Consider the following 21,739-nt stretch of genomic DNA (forward strand, 5'->3'; position numbering starts at 1 on the left):
TTTTTCGTCTCAGCAACACCATTTTGCTGAGGTGTATAAGGCATTGTACATTGGTGTTTTATCCCACGACTAGCCAGAAATGCATTGAATTCATGAGACATATACTCCCCCCCTCGATCGCAACAGAGGGTGCCCATAGTACATTTCGAGACATTTTTAGCCATAGCTAGAAATTGTTTGAAGCACATAAAAACTTTGGACTTCGCTTTAAGCGGAAATACCCATGCATGCCTGGAGTAATCATCAATGAAAGTCACGAAGTACAGGTAATTGCCCAAAGACAGAGTTTGCATGGACCCACAAACATCACTATGCACAAGCTGCAACTTGTTTGTGGCCCTAAATGAACCATCCTTTGGAAACTTAGAACGCTGCATTTTACCCAGAATACAACCTTCACAAACATGTTTGACAGGTGCTTCAAGAGGCGGCAAAGAAGCAACCATATCAGATTTCTGCAAACCCAACAAACTGGCAAAATTCAGATGACCAAAACGTACATGCAAAAGTTTTGCATCTGAAATAGCCCTTGAATCTGCAACTGCATTTGCAAAAATTTTGTCCACACTTGTCATACAAAGTGAGCTTATACAGCCCACGACACAAAAGGCCAGATGCAACAATTTCATCACTGTATTGTGAAAACCAAACACCCAATGTATCAATCATTAAACTCATCGTCGTCAAAAGTTATGTAACAATCCATGTTACGTAGTAATCCGCTACTAGCGAGGCTATGCCAATGTTTATTGTGGGTGTTTTCATATTTACTTTGCCTTGAGATTTAACTAGATTTATACGTTGAAGTTGATAGACTACTCCCATCTACACCACCTTGACAACATATGAAAAATTTCCATTGAGGATCTTGGTGTTTAGGCTTTCCTTAGCCACCTTCGCTCCTTGAATCAACATTGAAAGGCCAATCTATTCCTTCCACTGCACTTGGGCATCATTCTCTCTATCCCATGTGACCATATGCACCTCACTCATAGATTAGAGCATGCCCACAAACAATGGACCACTGATTGAGCAACTGCTACCACTTTAGATTCCGTTCTCTCTCTTGCATTGTCCAGCTCCTTAGGGAGGACTAACTTGGTTGTTTTAGCATGTGAGTTTGAGCAAGTACATGGATATTCTTTCATGCATGCTACTCTAGGTCCGCTATTGCTCCTAGGAGCATGGATTTACCGAGGATGCTACTAAGGAGAGTGGGACACATAACTTCTAGGCTTAGGGAGGATGCAAGCAGAGGTAAATTAACATTGAGAAGAGATCACTGAGAAATGGGACATGACAAGGGGTTGATATTGCAAGGGGGCAAGATTAGTGAAAAGGCCCAAGTGTAAAGCTACGACTCTCTCTCTCTCTCTCTCTCTCTCTCTCTCTCATAAGCTATGGCTCTCTCTCTCTCTCTCTCTCATAACCTTTTACTTGTGAGTGTAAAGGTGGTAAATATAAAGGGACCTTAGGATCATTATTGCATGACCTTAGGATCACTATTGCATGCAATGAAAGGAAATTGCCATATTTAGAGGGCTTCCAGACTATCATTGAAAATGCCATACAAAAGTTATCACAACGGAAGTTTGAGTGCTTGCTAATATAAAATTCAATCATATTGTCAAATTTGTGTCAATGCTTGGTATAGAAGCCATTCCCATTGTTGAGAAGTGAGGATATTGCTTTTTAAGTTTGTAAATTTGTCTTCATGTTCATGTACCTAGGGCCATTTGCATTTTCAATGGCATCAAGCTCTAAGGTAGGGCACAAAATGTGTACCTGAAAAAGAGAGGCCTTGCACATCAAATGGATATAGACTCTCTCTTTAGGTGGAACAATGCACCCCATGTGCTCTTGGTGTTCCTTCGATTCTTCCAACTTTACCAGTAAAGTGTAGGCTTTACTATTAAAGTCGTTGGCTTTACAATATTAAAACTAGAGAAAAGCAGCATAAAGGCAGCAACAAAGAGGGGCTTTTAAAAGGTTGGTTGAGAAAAAGCTTTAAAAGTAAAAAGTCGTTTTGGCTTTAAAAAAATGAAAGGTGTACTACTCTAGCTTTAGCGACTAGCACTAAGCCACCAGTCACTCAAATGTGACATTTCAATAGCGCAGAAACGGACGCCAGTGAGATTTGAACTGCCACCTGGCCAGCGCTCCTCCACGAGCTCCCAAATGCCAGAAAGCCTTTTTGCATTGCAAATGGTCGCTTGCCAAGTGTACGGATGTGCTGACGCCACGTGGCCTACTGGCCCCCACCATGTGAACGGCCGGCAACTTCGGACAAAACTCGAAAGGCAAGGCTTAGTTGCACGAAAAGAAACCCGCTTTTCGAAAAGTGCGTGCCACGCTGAAATTTTCTGCGACTGTGGCGCCCGTAATGTTTGAAAACTTTCCACGTGGCGAGTGTTTGTCAGCACGATCGAGCAAACAACGGTGGAGATTAAGTTCTTGCCTAAATGCCATCCGATCCGGCTTTCTGCCTACCTGGACATTATGCAGATAAGCGTCCACGCTGGCTGTTTACATGTCTTGCTTCGGAAAGATTGACGGCCTAGATGAGTTTGCAGGAGTCCAGGTGGATCTCTTGCTGACATGGATGTACCACGTGTTAGGACAGGACGGCTGACGTGGACCCCGGCATCACTCTTACTAACTAAAGCTCAGCTTTTGCTTGCCCATTTTTGGGCTCCCGCGCTCTCTGCAGAAAAACCCTAAAGCGACTTTCCCAATTTCGCCATAGCCACGGTCCCTCAAGCTCTAGCTCCGATACTTCTTCTTGCAGAAAACGCACAGAAGCTCAGTATCACGCATAATTCTTTCGGCGCTGCCAAAGATTTGCAGACGCACCCTCCATCCTCTCACACCCTTCGCTGCCGTACATGTAGCGGCGACGCCATGGAAAAACTCACCCTTGAAAACGGTGGAAGGGCAGGCAAGCCTGTGCCTTGCCCGCGGTGTCAAAGCTCCAACACTAAATTTTGCTATTTCAACAACCACAATGTGAACCAGCCCCGCCATTTTTGTAGAGATTGCCAGAGATATTGGACAGCAGGAGGCTCTCTGCGCAATGTTCCAATCGGGGCAGGCAAGCGGAAGCACAAGGGCCCCCATGCCATTCCCACCAAACCAGACAACCTGCCGAACATCTTCTCTTTTCATCCAGATCAAGGTGTGTATCCTCCATCTGGTGAATCCCCCAACGTTTTGTCTTTCAAGCAGCATGTAGCACATAGCTATGTTGAAAGTATGCCAGTGGAAACGCACACAGCTGCCGTGCCACAAATGCCTGTTGTGGTTGAGAGCAAACCCCAGGTCATGCCTACTTTTGCATCGCGACCTCATGTATCTGTGAGCTATGATCATGCAGCAAATGTTGCACCACCACAGACAAGAGCTTTTGTATGCTCGCCAGGTTCAGACAAGATAGGGTTCACTGATTTGAGAAAGCAGCCGTCACTTTCCCTCGGGTTGAATCTTTCCAAGGAGGCAAATGTGCAAGAAGGCGTTGGAAAAATGGCGTCACACATCAACCAACAGCTGCCTGGTCTCTCATCATCGCAGAATGTTTGCAAGCAAGATTTGCGACCCCTGCAATATAGCACCGAGCGGGATGAATCTACTGGATGCTCATCAGTAACAGCAAATTTAGGGCCTTCTGGCTTGGAAGCAGCGGCAGAGTCCACAAACCCTACATCGAAGGCGCCCGCAATGCCCCCAGTGGAGCAGGCTACGGGCGTGATGAACCCCATGGCTGCATTGGGGGCATCAATGTGTCCGCCTTGGTTATGGCCCTTCATTTTGAGTGGCCGTAATGTCGTACCTTCTGCTGGTGTCCCTCAAGTTGACCCGACTTTTGCTGCTGCAGCTATGGGTGCCATGGCTAGCATGTCCCCAATTAACCCAGCGTTTGCAGCAGCCATGGGGGCTATGGCTGGTGGCAGGCTACCACAGATTGACCCGAACGTTATGGCAGCGGTTACCGCAAGTTTTATGCAGCTTCCACATGTTTGGAATCCATACACATGGGGCTTACCATGGAATTCACCATGGAATATGACAAATGCAGTAGTAAATGCACCAAATGCCTTCAACAAGCGCCCAGCATCCCCCACCCAACAGGAGGGCGGAGCCTCAAAATTAGCGAAAAAAGATCATCTCCAAGAAGCATCTCAAAGCAGTGGTGTGCAGACCGCTGAGGTAGTGAATGCTGCAAACTTTCCATGTCCTGCTGGATATTTCGACGCTTTTAGACCAAAGACTGATGCATCCCCGTGTAAGCCCTCTGCGGCTGTGCAGACGGATGAGCATGTGGATACGCATCAACAACAAGCGTCACCACACTTGAATCCGGCAGCTCAAGCCAGATCAGCTGCCTTTCAAGAAGGTAATTGAATCTGAATCTAACATTAAGCACCTACTACTGGGTGGTATACAACCTACACTCGTGTTGGCAGATCATTGGCGGGCCAGCCATTGCTATGTATTTTCTCTTTGACAGGTAAAAGTTTGATCACTTACGATTACCATACTATTTTTACGTGCTCACAGTGTCCATTTTTCAGTACATTTAATGCTTTGGACTTCATGGCAATTTGGATTTTCAGTATTTATGGTCGTGTTTTACAAGTATAGTGCTAGTACAGTTTAGGCACTCGTGCACTTCTGTCGCATTTCTAGCATCAAAGCTGTTGGCAAGATAAATGAGCTCTTCCTTATTTTGGGGCAAAAAGATGAGTACAGTAAGTACCCTGCAAAAGAGAAGAGCACAGGCCCTCACAAAAGGTTAGTTTTCATTGCAATTATAAGGGCAGTAATTTTCTATTGTGATTCATGGTGTATGCAAAACTATCCTGTTATGAGCATCAATTGAGACAAGTTAGCCTTTCATGGGAGTCTATTTGAGGCAAGTTACCACAATGATTTGTTTACCTGCAGAGCTTATATACAAGGAAGGTGTCACATCACTCGAAAAACGCGCATAATTGAGGAACTACTAATTTCAATGCTTACAATAAACTGGCTTTTGATGCACCTTTACCAAGGCAAGTTCTGAGGCTTCCCTTGGAAAGTCTTTAAATTTTGCACTTCACACATTGGCAATTTGTTGATACCCGATGGTTTAAGGTCATGATACTTTTGATTTGCAATGAATTTTGTCATTTACTTCTTGTTTTAAGTGGCCTTTAATTTTTCATATATAATAGAGTTGTGAGAGTAAATTCATTGAGATCAATCTTACTCCTCCAACCGTGTTCTCTCACTTTGCTCAAGGAGAGGAGGAGGCTATGTGTTGCGTAGTTGCCTCATGTGTATTTTATCCTTCACCAACAATCCTCATGTGTATTTTATCCTTCATGTGAGGTATCAATGCATTGATATCTTATGCTAGTGCTCACTATTTAGGGTTAAGTGAGCCTCAATATTGAGGATGTACAAATTTATTTTTTTCGACACACAAGAGGGCCCACAGGAGGAGGTGCTTATCCCTTCCAAATATTAGCCATGTTACATGGTCGGGCAAGGCCCGTGTCGGATCGGGCAAGAGCCACACGCAGGCATCACCATAACCACCTAATTGATGCACCATGTGTTGTGAATGACGGAGAGAACTCGTAGCAACCAACTAGGAACCTCCTCCTTGAGTGACCCACCCTAGGAAGAGGATGCACTCGAGCTGAGGGCAAGAGCTCTAGCAACGTGAACACCAGGTGAGCACAAGGTGTCCCTCTAGAGTGTGAGATTTAAACCCACAACCCGTAAAGCCTTACGGTTAGACCAACTCTTTGAGGACGATGGACAATTTTCTTCTTTATACATGTCTCAATTTTTGGCTCTCTAAAAGAAGCCTTGGAGGAGAAAAGAGTTAGGTAGAGATTTGAAACTTTATTATTTTCAATACTTAGTTGATGTCCTTTTCATGTGAACAATTGAGTTCTTTTGTTTAGTTTTTCAATGGGTCGTTTTCATATCACAGCCTTAGATGACTTTACTTCTTTCTCAAATTTTTTCTTTTAGAATGTGAGCATGAACCCTCACCTTGTTTTTCTTCAATTGTTCATCTACCTTGGTCAATGTGAGTAGATGACCAAGGTAGCACATCTCCTCATCTACCTTGGCCCTTGCGACAGTGAGTTTTGTTATGTAGGTGCTAGCAATTGCTCTAGCATCGGCTCTTGTTATTACTTTGGGAAAAATGAATTCATGCTCCGCTTTATGTTTAGATAAGTTTGGAGAGAGAATCACTTCGAAATGATACAATGGTGTTTAGCTTGTCTTTGTACTTTTTTAGGCAAGTTCTTGGTAGGTGATCTACGCTATGTTTTGCACATCGTATAGGAACATCTAGCCAACTTGCTTTGCACCTTTCTAGCTCTTTATGGGAGTTTAGTTGACTGTATCTTTGCTCGCATAGATCTTGAAATATTTTGTGTATGAAACACCTGAGACACATTGAGTTATCAAACAACAGAGTGAGCCTATATAGGAAGATGTACACGAGCAACCAGGAATCAACAATAAAAAATCGTTTGCATCAATCCTCATGCTAGCTAATCACTTGTTGGTTTCTCCACTAAACAAACTTCAAAAACTACCAAAATCTAAGAGACTAGGCAAGGGTTAATAGAACACATTTGGACCAATGAACGAATTTCAAACACTACGAAACTCTAAGAGACTAGGCAAGGGTTAATAGAACACATTTGGACCGTGGAATCCCATTTTTGAAAGGTACATAAATTGTGATCGTTATTTTATCGATTTTTAGGTTAGCAAAAACTGAACAAAAGTCATCTAACATCGCGTCGTAGGGTTTAGAAACAATGTTCTACCAAAAGATTAGCATTTACACTTGATAATATCACAAAAACTCACAAAGCATAGTCGCAAATCTTCACCAAACTCACATTTAGTACATTGAAATGATAGAAAAAGAAGAGAAACACAATGCACTTAACGGATATTGATTTGAATTACCACATTGCAAGATATGTTGATTACAAAGTAGCAATGCTCTCTTCTCTACTCGCCCGCACAAGAGTTCTCCTTGAAGCTTCTTAGTGAGTGACTTGTATACTTGAGGCTTCTAAAAACGATCTTTAAGCTCAATTCCCATAAGCATTATACATTTCCATCAAAAGTGGGACAAATCCACTTAAATCATACTATGTGAGCTTTATGTATATTTACAATAAGAATACAAATGAAGAATCTAGTAGGAAATTGGTTAGATGGGCATTTGTAGTTGGCATCTTCAAACACTTCTTAGCTTGTCCCTTGGCATGACCATGTGCAGGATGGTCTTCGGATTGGTCGTCTTTGAGTGAAGAGCTTCAAAACTCCTTTTCCGTTGATGACACTCCCCTTCCTTGTGACTGATCTTTGTCTTTGTAAGTTCTCGTTGTTACATTGACATTGAGGAATCTTGTAAGGTACATGCAAAACTAATCACAAACCAAGTGACTAGAATACGCTTTCTGTGTCAATGACCATAACTAAATCATAAAACAAAATCGAAGATAACTTAAGCAATTGCAATCCAATTTGACCAAATTTCATTAGTAGACCTAAACCATGACTATCCATACGTGCAAGAATGTATACAAGAAAATCACCAAGAAACACATGCGATGTAAGAATGGAGTTGATGGGTGCTTCAAGGACCAAACTTCACCAATAGACTTGAACTATGACTATTCAGAAGTGCGAATATATACAAGAAAATTGTCAAGAGAAACATGTGGTGTAAGAATGGAGTTGATGGGTGCTTCAGAGGAACAAATGTAGCACATGTGACATCAAAAGAGGTTTCAATAGCTTCCACTTTTTCAATAAGGGTTTTTGTTATAGAATCTCCTCCACTCATATCTCATGGCACTCATTGTGTGGGTGTCTTTTGGATTTTTCTTCTTCACATTACCATATTTAAATTACATAGACTTCGACTCTTGTGCTCACCTATACTAGCATGAGTGACACAATGTAGATATGATCAACTCTTCTAGCTTGAGGAATACCTTAGCTCTAAAACCCTTAGACTTCAAAAAGTATTACTTGAAGCTTTGGGACTAATGCCTTGCTTGTTTTTCAACTTAGCTGTCCAAATTCGACTATGTCAAAGGATGTTTTTTGCACCTTGGTGGTTTGATTTAAATTCTTATGCTTACCTCAAACATGTCATCTGGACCTTATAAGTTTGGATCTTCAAAAAGAGGATTGTTGAAGGAGCTTTGCCATATCTATTTGGTTGTTTCTGAATCTGTCACTCATGTAGTGGCCTTGTCCTTTTTAGATTCTCAAAATTCCACTACCTGCTTTACTTTCAGAGTAGACTATTTATAAGAGTCTTTGATGATAATTTAGTTCATGTTGCGTGTCCTTTGTTTAGACTTTGGCTTAGCTTATAAAAGGATTTTGGAACCCATATCCTTGTGTTACCTTGATAGAACCCTTGTGCTTCAAGTAGCATGACAGGAACAATCTTTCGTCAATGTTTAACATAGGATTCCATTGATCAAGTAGAATTGGATTCCTCCATACTTTTGCAGTAACATGAGACTTTGGAACCCACTCCCATTTCCTGTCGAAAGGTTCTTGGGAGATAAAAGCCTTTAATTGTTGTCCTTGTTTTATTTTTGTTCCACCAACTTGTTTTCACTTCTTGGTTGATGATTTCTTCATGCCGTAACAGTCCTTGGCTTCTCTGCATAGACTGTGATTTGTGGGATTGGTACCCATAATTGAATTTGACCTTCAAACTAGTTTGGCACTTCCAAGTTGTAACGAGAAGCTATCCAAACCATGTGCTCATGCCTCCTTGCTACTTGTGGATCTTCCATCCAGACTGGATCATCGATTTAAACATGATTGCTTGGGACAAACACTTCTCCCACATATTTTTTCTTTAAAGGTCTCATGGAAGAATATTTTGGTTGATAAACCTTCGATTTTATGTTGAAAGCTAGATATGAGGAGCCGTTATTGATTAGCTCCTATCATTGACTAATTTTTTGTTTCATTGCATCCTTTGCAATATCTATCTGCACTATGGATTTTTGGGGCTTTATTGCAATGAAAATTTGGTTGCTCAATTTTTTGCTTAGGCTTCTATTGCGTTGCACTTCATTGATTATTTTTGGCTTTTTTGAGGGCTTTGTTGCAATGGAAATTTTGGTTGCTAAACTGTTTGCTTAGGTAAAGTTGGCTTGCACACTGATCTACTTCACAGTTGAATTTAACTTTACATTTCTCAGTTATGAATGGTTTTTTCTTTGTCACATGGGCTTGTGATGCTTCTGGGACTGTTGATGTTACTATTGTTGACACTCTTTGTGGTAGTTCAAAAAACGATGTTTATCTCCTTTTTGTTAGGACTAGTCTCTCTTTGATGTAATAAGAGTCTATTATCTAGCCACATCAAAGTTAGGAATTGGTGTTTTAGAACTTGTGTACTCTATTTCTTCCACCTCTTTCATCATCAAAGCTAGGAATTGGTGTTTTAGAACTTGTGTAACATGTTTCTTCTTCCTCTTTGATTGATGGAATTTTCATCATTATCTAAGTGCTGTAAGAATTAAATTCTCTATAGCATAAGGATCTATTATAGTTGAACATGTAACTTTGATTCTTGTCTTCCCACATATGTGCAAGTTGATCATTGTAGGCAATAATTAATCTTTCACACTTTCTTTGGTCTTCTCTTGATCTTGAATTTGTTGAACATCTTGTGTCAAACTTGAAAACATTGCTTCTTCGTAAACTTTTAGTTTTGCATTATTTGGAGTAAGACCCTTTGAAAAAATTGTTGCCGATTTTTCAAGTATGTCGATGATGAAATATTCATGTTGCTGATCTCCTCCCATGCTTTGTGCTTTTGCAACATGATCCGTGATGTACCCACTTATTCTAATTTCTTTGCTCTTTAAGTCAAAGTTCTCATTAGCTTTTTTCAAAATACTTAGCATAAAATAGAGAACTATGTCGTACAAAAATTTGTCTTAGAGAAATATCTTATGGATGTTTTGTTTCTTAATTGTATGCACAAAGTTTCATTTTCCATACATCTTTCTTTGTTGTCACTAGGGCTCTCTTGAATTATTCCAACCATTTGGAGGGAAAGGATGTCGTATCCATCTTCATCACAAACCTTTGTAGGAGTTATTTCATTTACAAATACATACAATGTGGCTAGTATGTGATCCCAATCAAAAGGTTCAAACAGATGTTTGAGAAAAGGCTTTGGAACATACCCTTTGTTCTCTACCGTCCTCCCCAATATACAGTCCTCTTTTTATAGGTCTCCACACTCAGATGCACCACACATCCAAATGGATTTTTTCGATTGCATTCATTTAGGAATATCCCGTTTGATCTTGGTACTTGATCAAATTCCTCAACCGGTGTCTTCGTGACATTTTTATAGGAGTAGTCTTTGAGATCTACCGTGGTTGTTGTGTTGTCATGCCTTATGTAGATGTGGTCATAACTCCAATCTTGAACCATTTTGAGCTATCGCATGAACAAACGTCCCAAAATGATGTTAAAATTGTTGTCCTTACCAAAATCCACTATGGAAAATGTGTGCTCTTACTCTATTCCACAGGAAGTGACTATCACATGCTTTAATATCCCTATGGGTCACTCTACATAGCCATTTTCCAATTGAAGCTTCATGCATGTCTGTCTTAGCGATGGTTTTCCCCACTTCTACCATATTTCCTTCATAACTATGCCTATTGCTACTCCACTATATAAAATGCATGTTGTTTTGACATTCTCATATTCTACGGGTACGGTGGTGTTCGCATCTTCTCCTTTGCAATTTTTGCCCATTTTTTATAGAAATGGTCTCGATGCTTTTTTGTTATATGTATTTTGCTTCCTTTGGCTCTAATACAATGGTTTTGAAAGAAACAATTACGCTCTTTTTTTAAACTTCAACTCATACATGCAGTTTTGCTAGCGTTCTAGTACACTAGATGGGAGTTGATATGAGTTCTTGTAATCCGCTAGAATCTATTGTTTTAGGGGTGGTCTTTCATTGTAATGGCAAAAATTTGACTGCCGAGTTAGCCTCATGTTCTTTGATGTGAGAGGGCAAGACCCTCAATGTGCAAGGTTTGCTTTCTTTTGAAGCGATATATCCCATGTCACCATAGAGAGACTTGATATCAAGGTCTAGGTGCTTATGTTCCATATTGATCCTAGGGATGGGGATGGGCTGATAGGTTGCGCTTCCCTCTTTTGTGTTTCTTAGGTTGAGTCCTAATGGATCTAAAATCAGTTTTTTTTGGGTTTAACGCAGTTTGTCCCTCTTACCCACAATTTTATTCATGGATTTTCGAGCATGAGCTCTTGTTACCACACTAAGAGGAACAATTTCCTTGGTGTTCGACCCACTTGAACTAGGTACAAGGCGGAATTTCTATCATGTTGGTCGCTGTTTTTCCTTCTCTATTAGGATTTTCTGGGCAATCTTGAATGAGATGCATCATGGCACACTCTATAAAAAATCCAAATAGTGGCACTGCTTCTTCTTTGTACAAAAAACATATAGGCCAATGATTACCTTCACACTCATAACATGTTCCTTTTTGCTGAGGTTTTTGCAGTGGTCATTGATTCATGGATATAGCCACTCTAACATGGTTACAGTTTTTGTTACACTCATGCTTTATCCGTTTTTGTTTGATTGCGCACCATTTTGGTTTTTGTGGCTCGTTTTTCTCTAATGGTTGCGTTTAAGTGTATGTAACATCAACTTTTTTGTCATTAGAAAATGGTGGATGTGGTCCTAGCATAGGGTGCAATCTCTTAGTCCCTAGTATAATATTGTCTTGTCCCACTCCATATCTTGGTGGTGGTATTTGGTTCATAGGTGGAGGATTGTATGGTTGCTCTCTCACTAGACTTTGATTGTAGTAGTACTCATTGGTTTCACAATTGGTCCCTTTTATTCAAAGGTACATCATCCTGGTTGGTGTGGTACATTTGGTAGTGTGGGTTTTGGTTGTGTGTAACACTGAGTGGTAGGATGATCACCTCCATACACGTCACACTTCCTCATTTGAATTTTTTAAAAATTTTGTGCTTGTTTAAAGGGTTGGTTCATCCTTCTGACTACCTCTTGAACTAGTTGTTTGCCATTGGCTAGTGGTTGGGTTGTGTTGGTTGTTTGAGCTGTAACTTCACTAGCGGTGGAACTCAATTTAGTGGTTAAGGCATCAATGTCTTCTGATGCTTTGTAGTTGTCCACAAGATACAACTTTGCCAGGTGACTACCCACTTTGTGAAGACACTAATGGAGTTATCTGTGTTTTGATTCCTTGAATTTTCTAGGGTACATAATCACATTTGAACTCCAGATTTTACTAGCAGCTAGATGATGCTATTTGTAATCTATTCCCCTATTTTGTGATTAGTTTGGATCCCAAAATTACAAGATCCTTCGTATTTTAAAAATTTAGATTGTGTTTCTAGTTTGCTTGATTTGAAGGGGTTTTCACAATCTTTTTGAACTCAAAAAGTTGGTTATGGCTTTAGCAAATCCCTATGTTTCAATCTGCACTCTTTTTCCAACTTTTTGGTATGAGGTACATGAACCAAGTTTTATGTTTCTTCACATATGGACTTGAGCTTTGTGTAGCTTGTCATGCTCTATGTCTACAAGCTATTCCAATTTGAACTTCTTTGATGGGTCAAATCTCAGTTGTTTGGTTTATACCTCCGTTTTTATTCATCTGTCTATTTTTGGCAAGTTTGCTTTGATCTTTTTCAACGTTTGTGATGGCCAAAATACCTACGTTGGTTTCTCCTTACTGTCTCTATATCCTGGTTATCTTTTTGGCCAAAAATCACTCCAAGGTACATGAATTCCATTTCAATTTTGGCAAGATTTTGCTTCAAGGTTTATATCACCTATAAAGGAGGTCATTTTCAATTTATTGCAATTTTTTTTTTGTGATTTGAACCTCAAAAAGTCAAAATCTCCTTGTGTTTTGTTCTAGTGACTTGACTTGTCCTAGTTTTGTGGTTTTGATGTGGTTTCAAGGATCTTTTTGCATCCAAATGGGTGCTCTTGATCTTTGCAACTGTGATGAAGACTCATGATCAACGAAACATTTTGAGTTTTTTCTTCGAGGTATATGAATCGTGATGTAATTTTTTGCAAAATTGAACCAAACTTATCACACATGTTCCTCAGGGTACATGGAAGCTACTCCCATAATTTTTGTGTGATTTGGATTTGACTTGCCCTGTTTTCCAACACTTCTTCAAATTTCAAATATTTATGGTCATTTTGTCCAAAATTTGGTTTTTGTCCAATTTTTGCATCTCAAAGTGATAGTATTTTGATTACCCAACCTACTCCTATGAACTTGAAATGATAGAATGCAAAGAAATGAACACAACTTGAAAAAATGGCTAATGTTAGTGGAATGCACAACACTCTGAAAGCAATAAGAAAATTGGAAGTGAAATGTTATGTTTACCTTTAATCACAAACCTCTTTGCTACCAAATGAAAGAGGTAGCCAATCCTTGACTCCTAGACTCTATCAAGTGAAAAGACCTCATTTTGTCACTATGTTGCTAGTGAAATGGAATGGGTTTTAAGGTTTAGAAGAACACTAGTATGGCTACAAAGTCATTCAACCATCGAAAATGGTGCTAATGTTTGAGAATCTTTGTGACAGATGTCTATATCATATCTATCTGTACTAACATATACAATATGAGCGACCTAATGAGGTATGTAGACTCATATAGTTTATTAGACTTGATGGATTGAACCTATGTAGGAAGATGCAACAAGAGCGTTCACAAATCAACAATTAATTTTGTTAGGCAAATAGACTTTCATTGCATGCAATTACTAAGGTTCCTTTATATTTACCACCTTCACACTCACTAGTCAAAGGTTATGAGTGTGTGTGTGTGTGTGTGTGTGTGTGTGTGAGAGAGAGAGAGAGAGAGAGAGAGAGAGAGAGAGAGAGAGAGAGAGAGAGAGAGAGAGAATGAGTGTGGAGTAGCTTTATGAAGTGGAATTGGAACACAATTGATGCGCTTGAAGAGCGATTGTGCTCATCATCTAGGATGGTCGCTTCCCTTCCCACACCTTGTGGAGACAAAGTACTAAAGAGATTGGGCGAGGGACCTAATACATGTGTAAGACCTAGCTAAAAACATTATTATTAAGGAGAAAATAATTCCAAGAGGACATTTGACATGTTTCGACACTTTCCCCTCTCGCTATTTCTAGCCTCTCTCTCTCTCTCTCTCACACACACACACACACACACACACACACACACACACCCCTAAGTACTTATACATCTAGTATTTAACCTAGTACAAAAGCTGACTCTTTACGAGGTTGGTTAGGGTTTAAAAAAAAATTATCCCCTCAACCCCTCAATACAAATTCCCCACCCTCCCGCTCCCTCCCTCCTTTTGGGACTGGCCCCTCAAGCATCACTTTGATAAATTTTTAGCCTCTCAAAGGTACATGAAGTATGGGACACTACCCCAAAATAATGGTAACGGGTGGGCATTTCTGGATACTGAGTTTAATGACTTTGTGCATATCGAGTAGTTCACACTTGTCATTTACAATATTTACCTCACGACCTTACTGCCACATGAGCTCTGTGCTCCTGCATGCTGCATGATGATGTTCTTTCTCTCTTCTCTCCCACTCAATCCCCTATGGGACCATGACGATTGTCGTTTGTAGCCAGACACTTTGGAAATCGAGAAGAATTCAAATACGCAAGTCTGCATCATCATGAAGCACTATATAAAGGTGAGGATGGCCCTAAGCCCCTCACTTAGTCTTTTTGCGTGGTGTTTATGTTGGACTAAAGAGAGATTTTGAGGGATTTTCACGGAAGCTTGCCTACTCTCTAACCATGGAGCTTATGGAAAAAGATGGTGCTTCTCAGGTTCGCTTTTTGTAAAAGTATATTTTTACTAGCTTTTTTGCAGCAGACGTTCTGGTTTTATATGGTTTGCAAGGAAATTTTCTAAACTAAATTAAGAGAGATGGTGTGGCTTGAAATTTAGCAGCCATGAGAATTAAAACAAACTAGTCCATTAACTTACGTGCTTTCTTTGGTCTTTTTAGATGACACACGTAAAAAAACAGTGGTCGACAGACCTTTTTTTTAAATTTGTTTTGACTTTGGGCATAAAAGTCACTTGGCCTGAGTAGATGAATGAGGATCGGAGGGTTAAACCCTTGCCACTGGCAAACTTAAACATAGCTATGGGCTAACTTAGAAAGTGTAAAAAAAGGGGGAGGCACACATCAAGTGCCCAATAGGTACTTGTCTGATGGTCAAATGTCGGATTTTAATTGTTTACTACACCTTATTATGTTTTATGCTTGGGTGGGGCATGTACTCTGTAAAAACTGAGATCATGGCCATCTTTGGATGAATAAAGATACTTGACACTGGTTCGTTCCCATGCACTTCAAATGTAAGCTTGGTAAAGCTTTTGAGGCCTAAGTATTGGCTCGTTTTTCTATTGACTCACCATTTTAGGCTATAGACTATGGTTTTGAGCCGCTGATGCCATTGAAGGAGGGTAGGATGCACCGGGGATTCATCTGCTTACTGGCTAGTCTAATATCGTGAGAAAGAAGAGAGGGGATGCAAGTATAATTTACCCCTTGTGTCTTCGGGCTGTACAAGAGAGTTTGGCACTGAATTTTTTTTGGTGTTTCCATCATGAAGCAATTCCTTGCAAGCGATGCAAAGGACAAAGTGCTCACTAAATGGCGGAGTTTGAGGCTTCTCTCTCATGAGTCTATCCACATATATGTGGACAAGTTTTGGGATTTACATCTCAAGGCTACTGTCTTTCAAAAGATAGACTTTGTCGAGCAAAAGCAACAATTTTTTTGTGCGGAATTACCTGAAGAAATGATCGAGTTTGTCAACTCCCAATGGCCTGGTTCTAACACCAAAGTAATCCACCATACCATGGTTGCTTCTCGCATCAATTTCCAACAAGGGGCTAGACGGAATGTCAAACCCATGGAAAACAAAGAAAAAAATGATGCAAAGGGAAAAACCAATGCCGAAACGTCTTCCCAAGGCACTTCCTACAACAACAACAATAGGTCCAAGGAGAAGGGAGTTTACAAAGGTAAAAACAAACTCTCTCATGAAGAGCTTGAAGCTTTTCGCAAGGACCATAAGTGTTTTAAGTGCGGGGAGCAAGGACATGGCTATCGTTCTTGTCCCAAGAAAAATGCTCGCAATGAGACTCCTAGGGCTTCCACCATTGAAGCTCGAAAAGAGGATGCTCATTGAAAAGGATCATCTCTCTCCTATGCTTGGGGGAAGGTAAGGGAGAATGATGCCTTCATCTTGTTTGACCCTGGCTCTACTCACAACTTCATATCAATGGAGTTGGCCACCAAGTTAGGCATTCAAGGTTTTGAGGTGGGAGATATTGTAACGGCTGACACAGATTTCAAGGGACAACAAGACTCCGTTACTCCCTTGATTGTGAAGTTGACACTTTATGTCCAAAGCTATGTCGACAAAGAAAACTTTTTCATCTCTCCTCTCAAACATGAGGATGATATCCTAGGGGCGCCATGGTTTGATCACATGGCTGCCAACATGAAGTTCCTTGAGAGGAGAATCTACTTCACCTACGAGGGAAAGAACATGTATATAGATGCTAATGAGTCTGGTTTTACTATACCACTTGTAGATCCTCTTGCCCTTGATAAATCAATGAAGAGATCAGTTTCTGCGTACATGATTTTTGTCAAAGAGTCCCTAAAAGGTCCTAATGTTTCATCAAAGGTGAATGGTGGGAATCAAGAAGAGTTAGAATTGTCTAACTTTCTAAAAAGGATTCCAATATGTGCTCATAGATGATATCCCTATGGACTTACCTCCAAAATGAGGGGATGATGACCATGAAATTGAGCTCCTATCAGGAAGCTCACCACCTAACAAACATCCTTATCAAGTTTCCCAAGCTGAATAAGAGGAGATCATGAGGCAAGTACAAGAATTGGTAGACAAATGGATGGTGAGGCCTAGCTCCTCTCCCTTTTGTTCTCCAGTCCTTTTAGTGCAAAAGAAAGATGGAACATACCGCATGTGTGTGGAGTATCATGCACTAAACTATATCACTATCAAAAACAGATTTCCCGTACCTCGGGTAGAAGATCTGTTTGATAATCTACAAGGCTCTACCTACTTTAGTAGGATTGACCTTAAAAGTGGCTATCATCAAATAAGGATAGTGGAAGAAGGTATCCTTAAGACCGCGTTTTGTACAACGTTTGGTCTTTATGAATATCTAGTCATGCCTTTTGGATTGACCAATGCACCTGCCACATTCAATCGTTTAATGGAGGAAATGTTTAGACCCCACCGCAAGTTCACTGGAGTGTTCTTTGATGATATTGTCATCTACTCCAAGTCCTTGGAGGAACACAAGAAACATCTTCAAGTGATTTTTCAAGCATTGAGGGAGAACAAGCTTTTTCTCAACAAAAAGAAAAGCAAATTTTTCCTTCAAGAGATTCAACATTTAGGTCGTATTATCTCTCAAGATGGTATCCGTATGGATCCATCAAAGTTAGAGGTAATAAAAGCATGGCCTAATCCAAGGAATCTACATTAGCTGAGAAGCTTATTGGTATGTGTGCATATTATAGAGGCTTCATAGCAAAATTTTCTCAAAAATAGCAGGACCATTACATGACTTAACAAAGAAGAACGTTAAGTGTTCATGGATTGATAAGGAGCAAAGACTTTGACAAACTCAAAGAGAAGCTTATGTCTCAACCAGTCCTCATACTTCTGGATCTCTCAAAGCCATTTGAGGTCCAATGTGATGCTTGTGGTGATTGCCTTGGAGCAGTCATGCTTCAAGAAGGGCATGCCATAGCATATGAGAGCCGAAGGCTCAATACGGATGATTAGGTCTTGGGAATTTATGAGAAAGGGATTTTAGTTGTTCTACATGCCCTATACACATGGAAGCACTATCTATTTGGGACTCCATTCATTTTACGAATAGACCATCAAAGTCTCAAGTACTTCATGACACAAACAAAGCTTTCCGACAAACAAATGAGGTGGGTAAATTTTCTTTTGCAATTTAATTTCCACATTGCTCACATTGCTGGTAAGCACAATCAAGTGACTGATGCACTTTCACAATGACCAAAAAGTTAATGCTGTGTCTATATCAAGTCACAATGATCTATCCTCTATGATGGATGAGTATGCTACTGACCCTGACTTTAAAGACATAATGTCAGCCCTTGCTCCATGGATTTTATCTTTGGATTACCCAAGTCTATCCATGGGAATATGGACAATAGTCGATAGGTTTAGCAAGCAAGCACACTTTATCCCTATCAAGAAGATTATATAGGCACACCAAATGGAAACTCTCTTCATATCCCAGATTTTCAAACACCATAGATTGCCAACATCCATCATGTCAGATAGAGATCCTAGAATGACCAGTAATTTTTGGAAAGGTCTCTTCAAAAATCTAGGTACAAGATTGAATTTCTCTTTGGCCTATCACCCACAAACAAATGGCCAAAGTGAGATAGCCAATCTTACTATTCTTGATCTACTAAAGACCTATGTTACAAAAGTAGATCAACGCTCTCAATGGGAAAAGTAGTTACCTCTTGTAGAGTATGCGTATAATAATACCATCTAAACTTCTACGGGAAAAGCATCTTTTGAAATCATAGAGGGAAGACCTAAATGTCCCTTTCTACTTGAAGTACATGGGAAGATCTTTGCTGCTACGATGAGTATAGCCGTGACCTGCAAGCATCTTTTCAAAAGATTAAGGAGGCTATATCTATCTCTCAACTAAGGCAAAAAGCTGCTGCTAACAAGCACAGAAGGGCCTTAATGTTCGAAGAAAATGATTGGGTCTTACTTAAGTTTCCTAAGGCTCGGTTAAGGCAAACGACGAGCAAAAATCCTACAGGCCATCAAAAGTATTATGCTAAACTAGCAAAAAGATACTTTGGTCCTTTTAAATTTTTGAAGCCAATCAATGAGGTGGCTTATCAACTCAAGTTACCTAACCATTGGCTCATACACAATGCTTTTCATGTAAGCCTACTTAAGCCCTACAAAGGAGAGCCTCCAAATGAACCAATTATTGAAGATGCTCCCAAACTCAAAGACCAAGAAGAGGTGCTACAACCCGAAGCTATCCTTCGGCATGAAGACAAGGTACTACAACATGGTAAGATTATCAGATGGTATCTTATTAAGTTCAAAAATTATCCTTTTGAAGATGCTAGATGGATGCAAGGAATCCAGCTTAAGGATAGTATGAACCTTGTCAATGCTTACAATGCTGCATTAGAGTAAGAAAATGTACATGTTTCTTTTAAATGATCAATGTTTTTGTCTTATAAGACTAATTCTCTCTTTATTGTGCACAAATTTAAGTAGTATGCATACTAAGAATCATGTTTGTGATGACGACGTCTCTCAAACACCATGTAGAATTTGTCAATCTACTTGGGAGGTTGAAATGGACTAAAGAGCAGATATGCTTGCGGCAGCTATGTCTCACAAGCACCAAATGGATTGGTCATCCATCTTGGAATGATGTCATGGGGTAAACAGGGATCCTCTACCCGCTAAGACAAATTGACTAATGGCTATGGCTTTATCTCTTTTACCTCATAGTTAAGGATGACTATGATTTCAAGAGAGAGGTAATGTCATAAAATCTAGTATCTAACCAACCCAAATGATTTTCTCATATTAAACTGATCATTTAATGTGGGATAATAAACAAGAAAAAGAGTTAGAATATAGACATGTGCTTAAGGATTTATCTCAATACGGGGCCAATGGTAAAGGGGTCCAAATGAGAGATGGTCTGTCAAAGAGCAATGCTACCTAGCTAATGGAGCTTAAAGACCTTAGGGTTAGCTTCATTAAAGATCTCCAAAAGTTAGTGCTAAAAAGTCCTTTGAACTTATGCAAGCTAGGGCTAATCTCGAGGTGGGAATGGTACCCAAGCATGAGGTGCTAAGACGCTTAAAATGGTTGTGAGAACCTTGCCCAAAGCTTGAGGTTATTTTTATGCTTAAATGACTAAGGTTTTTGAAATGTTAAATTCAAAGATAAGTTCTCAAGAGGCATGAACTCCCATGCTTGATTGACTAAGGCTTGAAGTATTTAGTTCAAAACAAATGACACATGCTTGCTTGATTGAATAAGTCCTTGAAGTATTCCATTCAACCAAATGACTTAATAAGCATAAAAGGTACATGTTCAAATGATCCGCCACATGTGGCCCTCATGATGTGCTTGAATGCTATTGGTTAGGTTTTAAAGGGGTCTAATGAGAATTTAGATACATAAAAATAAATAATTAAGTTCTTTCTCTCGAAAGAGGAAACATGTCCAAAGGAAATAAGAAAATAATGAGAGAGAGAGAGAGAGAGAGAGAGAGAGAGAGAGAGAGAGAGAGAGAGAGAGAGAGGGAGAGGTGTGGACCAAGTATGAGAGGGGGGATATACTCTCCCACACACACACACACACACACACACACACACACACACACACACATTCTCTCATTGTGTGGAGTGAAAAAATGCAAGAGCTCCATCTCCTTCTCCAAGTTTGTTGAGAAGTGGAGAGCCTACACCAACACTCTTGGCTATGGAATGCAAAACCAACCAAGAGCCATGTTTCAATGCTTAAGCTTGCCATATTCTTCATCTTCATTACTATGCTATTATGCTATGCTAAGCAAGAAGAGTGATGATAAGTGAAGAACTATTTCTTTCTCCTATAGAATGTTTCTTCTTCCTCTTCCCTACCCTCATTCCCCGCTAGCTCTCTCCACCTTCAAAGGTGTTTGACGCCTTGGGACTGAGGCTTGGGATAGTTAATGCTTTTTGCAAATTTTATATTAAGCTCGTGATTCATGAAGCTTTCCATCTTCATAGCATCACCAAAGTCACAAGGAACACAAAGATTGCATTGTAACAAAGTCTCTCTTGATGGGAGAATCTATAATACAAACGGCTTTTTTGGAGGGGGAACCGGCTCCAAGTAGATCCGGTCCTCATTTGTTGTCATGTTCTCTAATACTCTCTCTCTTGCAAAAGTATTGTTCATGCCAAGTTGATTAACTACTACGTTTATGTTGCTACCATCAATTAAGTTCACCCTCCAAGTTCTCAAAGTAATCTCACAAAAATGCTCACTCTAATTCTCTTGATTCCGCTATTCTCAAAGTTCATAGGCCATTTCCATTACAACTTTACAAAATTGTAATACATGTGCACTTTGAATGATTGTTTTAAGTTCAAAAAGTTGTAAGTTAGACATGGATAACAACTGTTTTAGTCTGTTGACACCTGTAAAATGCATTCAAGGCTAACATATCTGTTGTCTTGTTTGAATGGATGTAGGTGAGGACTCTATCCTTTCTTGGATTTTTTTTGTCTTGAAGCAAATGTCTGTCCATGATTTCACTTGCTCCTATTACTTGGGAAGTACTTCTTTGATGAGTCATTATCATTGTATACTAGAATGAGGCCTCATTCTCATAAGCCATGTACAAAGATGGGGATTTTATTTTTGCGAGCTTTCATTTTCGAGCTTTTACAACTGGAACTGTTTTTTTGAGCTTTTGAACCCTGATTTTATACTAATGATATCTTCAAGTATCATTGTGTAGTGAAAAAACTCAAA

General features: G+C 39.8%; 1 protein-coding gene across 4 annotated transcripts; it reads left to right on the forward strand.

Moving 5' to 3' along the window:
• The first annotated feature begins 2,675 nt into the window (after nt 1–2,675).
• On the forward strand, nt 2,676–21,648 carry LOC147417621 (uncharacterized). Of its 4 annotated transcripts, XR_015187317.1 has the most exons (4): nt 2,676–4,504; nt 4,611–4,788; nt 4,942–5,048; nt 21,457–21,648. XR_015187317.1 is itself a non-coding variant. In XM_086507260.1 (1 exon), the coding sequence occupies exon 1, from the start codon at nt 2,902–2,904 to the stop codon at nt 4,396–4,398; it is 1,497 nt and encodes a 498-aa protein (XP_086363386.1). In that variant the 5' UTR covers nt 2,676–2,901; the 3' UTR covers nt 4,399–4,537. The 4 variants fall into 4 exon arrangements, 1 of the variants encoding a protein (XP_086363386.1); XR_015187318.1 differs by lacking the exon at nt 4,611–4,788 and having other exon boundaries at nt 21,457–21,641; XR_015187316.1 differs by lacking the exon at nt 21,457–21,648 and having other exon boundaries at nt 4,942–5,125.
• Nucleotides 21,649–21,739: the final 91 nt, after the last annotated feature.

This window comes from Adiantum capillus-veneris, chromosome 30 (genome assembly GCF_014529385.1).
Source record: "Adiantum capillus-veneris isolate H3 chromosome 30, ASM1452938v2, whole genome shotgun sequence".
In the NCBI taxonomy this organism is placed as follows: Eukaryota; Viridiplantae; Streptophyta; class Polypodiopsida; order Polypodiales; family Pteridaceae; genus Adiantum; species Adiantum capillus-veneris.

Bases quoted from the DNA above. Each gene is read 5' to 3' on its own strand.
- LOC147417621 (XM_086507260.1), top strand. From the start codon at position 2,902: ATGGAAAAACTCACCCTTGAAAACGGTGGAAGGGCAGGCAAGCCTGTG.